A 13,059-nucleotide genomic window follows, 5' to 3' on the forward strand; every position below is an offset into this window, starting at 1 on the left:
CTGTATTTCTATTCAACCTAAAATTGCATTAACTTTTGTAACTGTAATGTATTCAGGTTAGCTCACTATGAGGTGATGGTCAATTAACAGCCCACATTTTTTATACTTAAATTAAGTTTAAATGTAAATACATCTTCTTTTTTCAACTCCAAAGTGCCTTTAAATATATCCTTCTTAAATGTCACCTTTTTTAAAAAGTTTATTATTTTGAGAGAGAGCACTCACAAGTAGGAGAAGGGCAGAGAGAGAGGGAGAGAAAGAATCCCAAGCAGGCTCTGCGCTGTCAGCACATGGCCCGAAGTGGGGCTCGAACTCATGAATTGTGAGATCATGACCTGAGCAGAAGTTAGATGCTTAACTAACTCATTAGTTAACCCACTAACCCACCCAGGCACCCCTGGTGCCTAACCCACCCAGGCACCCCTAAAGATCATCTTTTTTAAGGTCCATCATTTGGCATTTAAATATTAGACAAGTCTCTGTCTGCGTTGAATTTACTGATCATGATAACCAGGATAGGGCCAGGACAGGCCTTGTGACTTAACATAAGTCAATTGTTTGAAAAGATAAAAATAAAACAACAAACCAAAAACCACGATGAGTGAGGAGCTGAGCTAGACCCAGATCCCCGCTGTCCTGACCCCCTGCCCAGCACTTCTCCTGCTCCCCCAGGATCTTACACTTCACTTACTACCTGTGGTGTACATGCACGTGTGGTGGGGAGGGGAGGGCGAAGCCCTCAATAGCCACTTGATACTGTTTTCTGTAATGTCTTCATGGCTAGGCCACAAAATAATGGGCAGGATGACAGTATAGATAGGCAGCTTTGAAACTGAATGAATTACTCATAACTAGCTTAGTTATCTTGGGAAAAATCACAATTTTCTGGTCTTAATTTCCTCCTGTGTAAGAAGAGATTATGGGTTCAAGTCTCTAAGATCCCTTTGAATATAAGATCATAAGATATTATAAGAATATAAGATATCATGATCCTATGACATTAGGATTCCTAGCAGCTAATGTGCTCAGGAAGCTAAGACACTAAAGCCCTTCTACCAAACACACATATAAAATTTTAAACTCACTTTGTACAATTTGAGAAAATGCTTTGACCCAGGCATACATTTTGATAAATTTAATGTAAGTGAGGACTTCATTCATCTTCTGGACACGTTCATCAGTGGTGGTCACACATTTTCTCCTGAAATATGCAGTGATCCGGGATACAAACATCTGAAAGGAAAAGCAATGTTGTGCCAAGTCAGGGCTTATTCAAACTTAAGAACCGTCCAGCCTTTCTGGGAAATAAATCTGCTCAAGATTATTATAAATAAAATGAGCATCAGGTAGGTGTACTGCTTTTTAATAAAAGTGGTCTATTAAATTAGAATAAAATATTATTTAATTCTTACATCTTTGGAAGGAAGTTAAGACAAGTATTTGTTCTCATGGTAATTACAGATATTGAATGCTACCAAAGGAAAGCAGAAGAGCCATATCAGTTAGTATCAACTCGAGATGAAGAGACTCAACACTCCCGTGTCAGCTGGAGGCCTCCTCCTCCACTCAGATTCTCTTTTTTATTTTATTTTGTAATTTTTTTTAAGTTTGCTTATTTATTTTGAGGAAGACAGAGAGAGCAGAAGCAGAGGAGGGGCAGAGAGAGAAGGAGAGAGAGAATCCCAAGCAGGCTCCTCACTGCCAGCGCAAAGCCTGATGTGGGGGCTCAAACTCAAGAACCGTGAGATCATGACCTGAGCCAAAACCATGAGTCAGACGCGTAATTGACTGAGCCACCCAGGCACCCAGATTATCTTTCTTAAATCTCATTAAGAGCCACGGTCTTTATTCAAGTGACACCTTAGAGTTTTCCAAACCAGGTACCTGCTTTGAGGAAATTTCCGGTCAGAGATGTGATGCCTCAGTGGTGCCTACTACATAAAACCTAATGGAAATAACTCATTTTAAGGAAAAGCTGCTAAAATACGGGAAGGAGTCGTACTCACCATTGCTGGGTAAAAGAGGATAAAAACAGCTGATCCTAGGAAGCCTGTTGGTCCTAGAATAATTACATTATAAATCATGCCTAAGATGGCAACAATGGGTCCTCCAGCCAACAAGCTGCCAACGGCGGCTGCCTCAAACATCCTCTGCCCGTCATTGGAGCACATGTTGATGAGCTACGAGACATAGAGAGCAGTGAGAGGACCCCGCGAGGATGCTGGCCACTCAGCCACTCGTCTCAGGAGGAAGAGGCAGGACAAAGCAGAGATCCAACGGAAAGAAAGAGCTCAAGCTGGGAGCTTTCCCTCTGCCCTGAAGCAAACACCCTGTACTCACCTCCCCCACGGACTTCTCTTTAATGTTCTTTAACTTAAGGATCTTCTTAAATGCCATGGTTAGGATGGCCCCTCGCAAGCGGACGCCAGTTCGGTAATTCAATGCCCAAGTCAGTGCAAGTGACCAGGAGCGCACGACTTCCGTCAGGAGGAGGCCCAGGACTAAGAGCAAGCTGTACCGGAGGTTAGAGTCTGTGACCTGGGTGTATTCCAAGAGGTGTTTCACCACGAAGGCCTACAGGGAGAAACACACCCCACTGTCAACATCTCCACAGCACCCACACATCACGCCACAGTTTTATGTTAAGTTAGAAAGAGGAAGCAGCTCCACTGTGCAGTGGTACGTATGTACATAAGCAGAGAAAGACCTTGAAGGACCAAATCTTATGGACTACGTGGCCTGCGGGTATTTACTCAGGGCATTTCGCAGGAGGTACGTCTAATCTGAAATTTTCTTCCTTCAGGACACCACCAAAACCGTTACTCTTTCTAATGTAACATAAACCTGTCCATGAGCTGAAATTAATTCTAAACACACGGTCATTAAAAAGTATCTATTTGACCTTACTCCAGTATCTCCACACACTGATACATTTCTTTAAATGAAATTAAGACCTTTTTTTTTTTTTTTTTTTTGGATCGTTTCAAACGTGCTTATTTGATAAAAAGGAACAGTGTACCTACAGTTGGACTGGGGAAGAGTGAGAAGTGCATTTGCAAAACATTCCTGAAAATAAACATCGGCAGTTTAATAGTACAGAAGACAGCAAACAAAGCAGACTATCCAAAATCCAGAAACCCTCCCACGGACCCTCCCCACTCCCCACTCCCTCCCAAAAACAAAAACATGTTACCTCAGGTAGTATATGTCTAACACCACCTGCAGTGAGGGAAGGCAGCCAGCCCCCAAGAACCACCGAGTGCCACCTCCAGCTCTGAGGTCCTGCAACGCCGGAGCACACACTCACACAAGGCACATTCAGCAACAGGATTAAATACCAGGAAGTGGGAGGTAATGTACTTTTATTGAAAATGAAAAAAAAAAAAAGTACCATCTTCAAAGAGCATCTCACAGACACTGTACAACAGGAGGAGCATTGCGGTAACATACATGGGAACATACAGAGTCGAGTTATACAAGGCTAGCCGTCTAACAGGTCATCGGGCCTCCGACTGTTGTTTTAGCTACACACAGTGGAAATACAGAATAGAACCAATATCTGTTTCCAGAGTCCGGAGTAGTACATCAAGCTGACAGCACTTAATCGATTAAGGCTCCCGAAGCTGCAGGGAGGCTGCAGTGGAGGAGATTCTCCAGGAATAAGACCTTGCTGCTAAGGAAAGAGAATTAAAAAACAAAAAAACAAAAAACTAAAAACTCCCCAAAGAGGTAACTCTGCTTAAAATCACTGGCGCTATTGGTTCAGCAGGCTGTGATGAATGACTTCTGTTCAGGACAGAATACAAAAATCTAGGCCTCAAGGAAAAACTGGTGGGATCCTTCAGAGTCTTTTCAAGTCCTTGCAGCTAAAATCGATCTTGCCAAAAATGAAAGAAAACAAGCCACGACAAAAGAAAGCCAAACCAATCCCCCACCCTGAAGGAAGAAAAAAAAAATTAATGAGAAACCCATCCACCCAACTACCCCGGATCCTTATAGCAAAAGGTACTGTAGATGGAAGCCAGCTCTGAATGACAGACAAAAATGGAGGCCAGACACAATTGTCCTGAGGCGGCTAATACTGAATTCCAGAACCCAGACGCTCTCTGGTTAACTGGCATTTCTCATTTTTCCTGAAAGGAAATTAATACCAGATGTCCACTAGATCCTAAGAGATCCCCACCAATCAGATTTCTGTCAAGTGTCGGCAAATAACCTGATCAAATAAATGAGATTTCAGATTCCAAGCACTATTGTATTCCACCTCTCCCCTCCCTCAGATTTTTAGGTTTATATCCATTGTTTGGGTCACCACTGCATACAGCTGGGTTGTTGGTTTACTAGCAAGAAGATTGGCTTCTTTTCCAGTATGCAATCCAAAATGTGGAACTGAGTCACTGAGTGGCAGGGTCAAAACCCCATTTTTCCTCACGTGAAGCAACTCAGTAAGATGGCGATGCAGTAAAGCATTTTCTCACACACCTCGGCACTGATGGAACAGTCTCCAAAGGAAGGCGTGAAAGGACAGCAGGTTGTAGTTTGGGGTTCCTTCCTTCCCATACCTTTACAGTGCCATCTTTCAGCACCGGGCAATAGCATTAGTACCTCCCGGAGGTGAGGAGCCGGGGGAAAGTCAAAGACATAATGAAGGCTGACATTATGTAAAACTTTCAGAGGGTGGGGGGAAAGAGGAAACAGCAGATTAAAGAATTTCCAACACACAGGGTTTAAAAAAAACAAAAAAAAACAAAAAAAAACAATTACATTTCAAACCATTTTGCATGGGATAAAGAAAAAAAGGTTTTTCATGAAAAATCCAACCAAAATTTAGTTTTAAAAAGTTACAAACTTATCATTTAAATGCAAACAAACTGGGAGGAAAACTCGAGATTGTCAGAATAGCTGTCTGGCTGTGGAAAGCATTCCCAGTGAATAAACATTACCTTACCTGAACTCTTGGCGAGAGATTCTGCCCAGCTTGACTCTCTCATTCTGACCGCAGAATACAGCCATCCTGAAAATTCTAAAGAACAGCTTCTGTCACTGGTTCCACTACAGAGAGACTCCCCCCAAATCCAGATCCTGACAGCACCAAGCAAGCTGCAGCTGGGGAGAGGTGGGGAGGGTGGGAAACTTACCTCTCTAGAGGCTATTCACTGCCCTTTCCCCAAAAGGCCCTGGAGCAGAGTTAGCATTCACCGAGATGTAGTGCTGCAGGAGGTAGTCTTCTCTTGCAGATCTACAGGGTGGATGCTAATTCTTTACACAAAAAAATCATAGGTCAGGCCTGGTCTTTTTAAATTGTTTGAATCCAAGGAGGTCACAACTTTAGCAAGACCTTAGCAAGTCTGGCCACTCATGTTAGGTCAGGACCGTACCCATATACGTTCTGCTACTCCGTTAACACTACTGTGACCTTTGGACACTCTGCATAGAGCTCTGGTCCACCGGCATCACTGAAACCTTGGATCATCTCGATGTACAAACGTCCAGCCAGTTAAAAAACATACACACACCTTAACTTCATTGTTTCATATATTCTGCATGTGACTACCAAGGTTCAGTGAGGCCTGAGAGGAGATCAGAAATATCCCCATATGTGGGGAGTCGGTTCTTACATAGATTTCTAGAAGAACAGACTGAGCCAGTTTGAAAGTCGTGCCACATTAGAAAATGTCCAAAAATCTAAAATGGATGTTCTTCGAAAGGATTTAAATCCACAGAACAGAAGGTATGCTCATTGCTAGTACTAATCTCAAAACCAGCCTGATTCTTCAATTTCCAATTAAAAAAAAAATTTATAAGAACTGGAGCTCCAAAAAAAAAAAAAAAAAAAAAGAAGTTTGCTTTGCTTATAGTTTTAAATCTTTTTATCATTTAGATAGACTATGGGTGGGACCAATGCTTTCTCAATTGTTCTAGGATGGAATCACATGAAATAACACAGGCCTTAAGTTGCTCTTCCCCAAGAGGGTAGAGAGAAGGAAAAGCGTGCTGCAGTTTTCCTATTAAAGGAAGGCTCTCAGTGTTCCCTGGCATCTAGAAGAGTTTACTAGAGTTAGCAATCCAGTATGCAGTGCCTTAAAAGAGAGATTAAGGAATATGCAGATGCTCAAGGGAGTGACTGTAGGCCCCAAACTGAACATGCATAGGTAGCTTTTTTTCCCCAAATAAAAACTTAAAATTGCAGTAATCTATGGAATTTCTTCCCTTTCTTCCTTTCTTTTCTTTTTTCTTTCTTTCTTTCTTTCTTTCTTTCTTTTTTTTTTTTTTTTTTTTTGTATGGGGGGGAGCCAATGAACTTCTTGCACTGGCCAAATGGAATCATGAAAGCCTGTATACTGTGCTATCCAGCTCAAGGAATTCCACAGAAGATCCAGAGCAGCCACCAGCCCTGTAGTGAAACAATGACAGAAGCTCTTCTTGGGGGAAGCTGGTCCTATGAACATGTTTGCCATTTTGGTCAATAACATAATATTCAGGTACATGGTCTCTCTTACTTAAAACTTATACAAAAGTGTGTTAGTTGGTCAATTAATATAGAAACTTAATACCAGGAAAGTAGTGTTCTCTGCTTCAGAAAAGAGATCAGAACTTTTAAAAAGGCATCAAACATTAAAAAAAAAAACAAAAAACAAACAAACAACAATGACAAAAAAAAAAAAAAAGACAGAAAAACTGCAAATTAGTTTTACCTAATCACCATGCATCTTAGGCATATACTTACCAAAACCATGAACCTCCAGCTTACCCACACACGGAAAATGCACAGTATAAGTAGCACTACTGCTCCGATGCCTCAAGGCAAATATGCAGAGAATAGATTTAATCAAAGTCTCAAGTGTAAGGAAGCACAGCAGGTGTAAGAAACAGGTGTCCAGAGAACAGCGTGAACATCACTCTCGTACCTACCCTGCTTCAGTACACACTAGGAAAAAACCATGGCTACCACCCCGACATCTACAGCACAGTTCACACCATACACCAGAACTCAACAGACTGCAGGTCAGACTCTAAAAACCTCAATGCTCCTCTAGTTTCTTCGGGCTCATTTGCCACGGAACCGCCAAACACGTGACAACCCTGCCTCCAGGCATTCGGTGTGACTCCAGCACTGGCTCAGCAACCTACACCACACAACGCCGCTCTCGCCCACTCACAGCACCGTGAGACACCATCTCCCCAAACCAAGACTGTCATTTCATGTAAACACGCGGCTAAGAAGCACAGTCCTGCACAGGGCTGGAATCGTTCATTTTCACCCGCCCCAGGAAAGCAAGCCAGGTCCAGCTCTCCTCTGGCAACATGGCCCCTCATCCTTCCAGCTGCTGACAAGCCACCATTCACTCCAGAATTGGTTGTTCCCTTTCAACAGACCTAGAGGCAACTCTAAGGCTGCTAACTAGCCCAAAGGTGAGCACAACCCCTGCAACAGAACAAGAGTGTTAGAGCTGGCCATGGCCGGGCCCCTGGAGACTGTCAGAAAGGATGGTTAGAACTTACTGGTCCACTGAAGCCAGCCAGCTGTGTGATCATCAGGCACACGATGGAGAGGATGAGCCTGGTGCGGCAGAAGATCCACACAACCCTTCGGAGGGAAGCGGCGTCTGGCCCAACTTCATTCAGCTCTTCTTGCCACAGTCTCTCTAGTCTTAACAAGGGCACATGTCCTCGTTACACATCTCCCCAGGTGAACAGACACTCCCTAGATTCCCTCCTGCCATTGCTTTTTGCCTCCAGGCTTTGATACCACTCACACGAGCCTCTCCTTTAAACTGTGTACACGGACTTCACCTTCTGGGAAAAAAATACCCTTCCTGGGTAACTATATATTTACCCTGTATAGGGAGCCCCTCATGACATAGAAAATAATGAGAACAAAAGTCCTTCCTTCCCCCCCGAAAAATTAGCCCTGAACAGAATTTGCTCATGGCTAAGAGCTCCTTCCTCAAGGGTCCCCAACCCTTTCTGAAGAGTCCTGTAGTCAAATGTAAAGTTGTAAGCTAGATTTTAATCATGATAATCAGCTACCACAAAAATGTATTCTGTCACAAGGCAGCAACATAATTTCCCTGTCGACTCAGGAAGAGAAGCGGGGCTGAGAGAGAGAGAGAAAGCCCGTGGTTAAAACAGGATTAAAGGTGAAATAGGAGATAAAGCAGAAGAGCAAAGAGAAAGTCATCCCCAGGCTACCCTCCCTCCAGAGGACAGCTCAGATCCTAAATGAACAGAGAGCTGAGGGCGTCACACTGCCGGACCCACCCTCCTAGCTCAGGCCCTACGCACCCAGATGTGGGAGACCAGGGTGGACCAGAGACGCCTACCTTCTGCAGTTCACATCGGAAGACTCGTGTTTGGACAAAGACCACACGTCCTCCATTGAGAGCTCTCCCTTCCTGTGGGCCACACGGGCCAGAGGAGAAAGCCAAGAAAAAGTCATGCAGGAGAAGAGCCCAGCATTGTCCACTGGGTGCTGGTGTCTAAGGAGAGAAAACCCAAAGCACAAAATTGTCAGTGCACACAGACAGGCTAGCCAGCATTTATAATACGCTGTTTAGCAAACAGTTCCTGACTATAAATGGGTCTTCCCAAATGGTCTGATCTTAGCCCGAATTTTCAAAAATGCTTTTGGTGCTTCACAGACAAGTCATTAACTGGCAGAGCCTCTTACTTGGAAGTGGTCCGGATGGGCTTCAGAACACTTAAGCTGTGATGGTACTTTCCCTTGGGATGTTCCTCATCCAGGATTCTGAGCTGAGAATGCATGGAGGCATCCAGGGAAAGACCCTCAGCTCGGGCTGCTGTTTCCAAGGCATCTTGGCATTCCAACTGTTTTAACAGATAGAGAAGGCAGGGGCACAGTTAATGAACCTTACAAAAACAGAGGGGCAAATCGACCTGACATAGTAGCTCAAACTGCAAACCAGATTCGTCTTACCTGAGAAATCCCAAGACTCGGGGTTAAAACTAACTTGTATGATAAGAACTTGCTGAGGAACATTAAACCAGTTACACAGAACTTCCAAACTCTTGAGCACTTTTAGGTTCAGAAAAATTGAGCGAAACGTACAGAGAGTTCCCACATACCTCCTCATCTCCCCACCTCTTCCCCATCTGTTTCCTCCACTAGTAACATCCTTCCATTAGGGTGGTACATTTATTAAAATTGATGAACCAATACTGATACGTTACTATTGACTAAAATCCACCATTTACATTAAGATTCACTCTTTGTGCTATATATTCTAAAATTTATATATATTTTAAAGTGTATTGTATTTACTTTTGAGAGAGAGAGCATGAGCAGGGGAGAGGAGCAGAGAGGGAGAGAGAGACTCCCAATCAGGCTCCATGCCCGGCGCAGAGTCTGATGCAGGGCTCGATCTCGGGGATCACGACCTGAGCCAAAACCAAGAGTCGGAAGCTTAGCTGACTGAGCCATCCAGGTGCCCCTAAAACTTATATTTTTATCACCAAAATGTTTTATCTTTCATTTTCCAATGTGGACTGAGAGTCAGTTATTTCACTACTAACTGCAAATTCTGTCACCCATTTTCCATGACAAGAACTTCACAATCATCCCCAATTAAACAGCCCTTGTCACACAGAAAAGCCAGTATGTACACGTGTCTCCCCCCTTTCTCCTTTATCAGCAGCAGGGAGAGCAGAATAGGGGCTCTCACCTGGCTGCACAGCTAAGAGCTCCAAAACCCAGATCTGCAGCATGAAGCTGAGGGTCCCATGAGTTGAAATACAAAGTTACCCAACCATATTTACCACAAAGCTTTTATAAATACCACTTAATCACATTAACAGAAATGCATGTAATTCAAAGTCTAACTGAGGCAGAAGACGGTGGGCCAAGAATTTGAACACCTGTATCCTTGTCTAGTCTAAAAGTAATTAAAAGCTGACACTTTCCTATTGCATAAGAGAGGTGTTATTTTCCTCAGATATGGATTATAAGCACATCATCCTTTTCTCACACTGTCACAAATATTTCCAGTAATGGTTATGAAACAGCAAGAAAGAATAGATCCCCAAATCAAGAAAAGTTAAGTAGTGCAGCACCTAACACACCGTCTTACACAAAGCAGAGTCTCCATTTTTATGCACCACTTCTTTTCCACACAGACAGAGGCCACTCAAATGTTGGCGGAAATGAATTCATGCATGGAGGTTACCTGGATGCCTAGGTGGCTCTCTCCTCAAATACAACAGCTTTAGTTCACAACACAGTTATGCATCTTCAGATAAGATAAGGTACTGCTTAGTATTGGGAAAGTACACAGCCTTCCCAACTGGGAAACACATTTTTTCCCTTTTGATAAAGGCAAGGTAGACCAGTTTCAAGAACATAACAACATTAACATGATAAATGAATCAATACAAAGAAACGAATTAACTTAAAAAAAATTTTTTTTTAATGTTTATTTATTTTTTAAGAATAAGAAAGGCAGGGCGTGAATGGGGAAGAGGCAGAGAGAGAGGGAGACACAGAATCCAAAGTAGGCTCCAGGCTCTGAGCTGTAAGCACAGAGCCCGATGTGGAGCTCGAACTCACAGAACATGAGATCATGACCTGAGCCGAAGTCGGATGCCTAACCGACTGAGCCACCCACGCGCCCCAGAATTAACTCTTTTATAAAGTACTTTGGTATTAGGTGAACACTTATTTTGTGGTTAGGGACTATGGAACCTAATAACGAACTAAGTACAACAAAGGTAGGTTTTTTGTTTTTTGGTTTTTTTTAATTTTTAGGCTGCCTATAACCACAACAAGAAGAAAGCCATTGGGTTGAGAAAGGAGAAAGATATACTAAAAATACAAACACACCTACTATAAGGAAGTAGAAACTGGGAACACGTACAGAATAGGTACAGAATGTTGTGAGGACCAGCCTTAGTTGGATATCCAAAGCTTCAGAAGAAGATAAAAATTAAAATAATACCACTTCAAGTGCACACTGGATATTTGCCAAAACGGACTACATGCTGGGCCTTAAAACAAACCTCAACAAATTTCAAAAGACTGACATCACATGGTGTATATACATTGACCACTTTGGAATTCAGTTCAAATTCAGTAACAACACAAGAGAATCTCCAAATATTTAGAAATCATGCAACACGCTTCTTTTTTTTTTTTATGTTTATTTATTTATTTTGAGAGAGAGAGAGAGCTGGAAAGAGAGATAGAAAGCAAGCAGGAGACAGGCAGAGAGAGAGGGAAAGAATCCCAAGCAGGCTCCACACTGTCAGCATGGCAACTGATGCAGGGCTTAAACCCACAAATTGTGAGATCATGACCTAAGCCAAAACCAAGAGTTGGACGCTTAACCAACTGAGCCACCCAGGCACCCCAACACACTTCTAAATAATATGAGTTAAATATATAAAACGGAAATTAGTAAATATTCTGAACAAAACACTAAGAAATTATAGCACTTGCAAATTTGTGGGATGGGGCTATAACAGAACTTGGAGTGAAACTGTGAACGTTTTAAAATCATATATTAGAGGGGCACCTGGGTGGCTCAGTCTGTTAAGCATTTGACTTCGGCTCAGGTCACGATCTCGCGGCTCGTGAGTCTCAACCCCGCATCAGGCTCTGTGCCGACAGCATGGAGCCTGCTTCAGATTCTGTGTGTCCCTTTCTCTCTGTTCCTCCCTGCTCGGACCCTGTCTGTCTCTCTCTCTCTTCTCAAAACTAAATAAACATTAAACAAATTTTTTGGGGGGTGCCTGGGTGGCTCAGTCGGTTGAGCGTCCGACTTCAGCTCAGGTCATGATCTCAGAGTTTGTGAGTTCGAGCCCTGCGTCGGGCTCTGTGCTGATAGCTCAGAGCCTGGAGCCTCCTTCAGATTCTGTCTCCTTCTCTTTCTGCCCCTCCCCACTTGTGCTCTGTCTCTCAGTCTCTCAAAAATAAATAAATGTAATAAAAAATCTAAAAAAAATTTTTTTTATCATGTATTAGAAAAGAAGAAAAAGTGAAAACTTGGGGGAAGAAATTTTATTATTTCTGTGACATCCTTTTTAAAATAATAATTAGAATTATGACTGAACCAGGACATACCAGATTTTTAGGAATTGTGTACAATTTCTGGAACAACATAAAGAAAGTTGAGCATCACTTCTTATTTGACAATGCTTCCCGTGAAATGTAACAAACAAATTAAGCCTAATTAGTTCAATGTCTTCCTTTCACAAGTACAGAGAATACATCTTTTGAGATGTTTCTAGGGACCCTCTGAAAAATCCCAAAGTTAGTTCAAAGTGAACAAGAGTTTATTAGAATTTGATTTGGGGTGGGGCACCTGGGTGGCTCACTCAGTTAAGTATCCAACTTTGGCTCAGGTCATGATCTCACGGTTCATGAGTTTGAACCCCACATCAGACTCTGTGCCTCCTGCTCTCTCTGCCCCTCTCCTGCTTGTACTCTGTCTCTCTCTGTCTCTCAAAAACAAATAAACATTAAAAAAAAAAAAATTAAAAAGAAGAATTTGATTTGGGGGAAGTTTGTCAAAAATATCAAAAGGCTTAAAACACTTGATTAGATTACAGCCACCATGAAACAATACTTAGTTATCCATTTTGCCAAAGTGACAATTAAAGACTTCAAAAGCTAATACAGAAAGCTACAGAGTTGTAAAAAAACTTAGCTCTTTTAATAGAGAAGACTCAGCTTTCTAAAATAAAGGTAACATAAGGTGCAATAAATTATTTTTATAAAACATAGAATCTTTGTTTTCTAGGCAGATTACTTAAAAGGTAAAGAAAAACCTTTCACAGTCTCATCTAGAACAGACCAATAGTTCAAGAAAACTTTGTCCTTTTAGCAGATGAAATAAAATTTTTTCAGTTCTACAGAAGTATATTATTGATATTTAAACTTATTTTTCCTTAAGCCAATTAAATAGAACTCTTTTACATAGTAATTTTGGCAATGCCCTCTGGAGATAGAAAAACACCACATATGTAATATATGTCTATAGACCTACATAACATGCAGACACAGAGACCCTGTAGCTTTCATTCCAAAACTCTAGCTGTGAATCA

At 42.2% G+C, this 13,059-nt stretch overlaps 1 protein-coding gene across 9 annotated transcripts in view; it reads right to left on the reverse strand.

Moving 5' to 3' along the window:
• Positions 1-13,059, reverse strand: part of ABCC5 (ATP binding cassette subfamily C member 5) — an 80,345-nt gene that overhangs the window by 48,020 nt on the left and 19,266 nt on the right. For 3 of the 9 annotated variants that reach the window (XM_058730645.1, XM_058730644.1, XM_058730647.1), the window contains exons 3-8: positions 8,672-8,829; positions 8,325-8,480; positions 7,504-7,651; positions 2,341-2,574; positions 2,007-2,180; positions 1,086-1,233 (exon numbers count right to left, since the gene is read on the reverse strand). In XM_058730645.1, coding sequence (XP_058586628.1) covers positions 1,086-1,233; positions 2,007-2,180; positions 2,341-2,574; positions 7,504-7,651; positions 8,325-8,480; positions 8,672-8,829 — 1,018 coding nt within the window. Of the gene's footprint in view, positions 1-1,085; positions 1,234-2,006; positions 2,181-2,340; positions 2,575-3,019; positions 3,156-3,345; positions 5,024-7,503; positions 7,652-8,324; positions 8,481-8,671; positions 8,830-13,059 lie in introns of those variants that run through there. The other 6 variants (XM_058730653.1, XM_058730652.1, XM_058730651.1 and 3 more) reach the window with 6 other exon arrangements.

The sequence above is a fragment of the Neofelis nebulosa genome, chromosome 5, assembly GCF_028018385.1.
Source record: "Neofelis nebulosa isolate mNeoNeb1 chromosome 5, mNeoNeb1.pri, whole genome shotgun sequence".
Classification (NCBI taxonomy): Eukaryota; Metazoa; Chordata; class Mammalia; order Carnivora; family Felidae; genus Neofelis; species Neofelis nebulosa.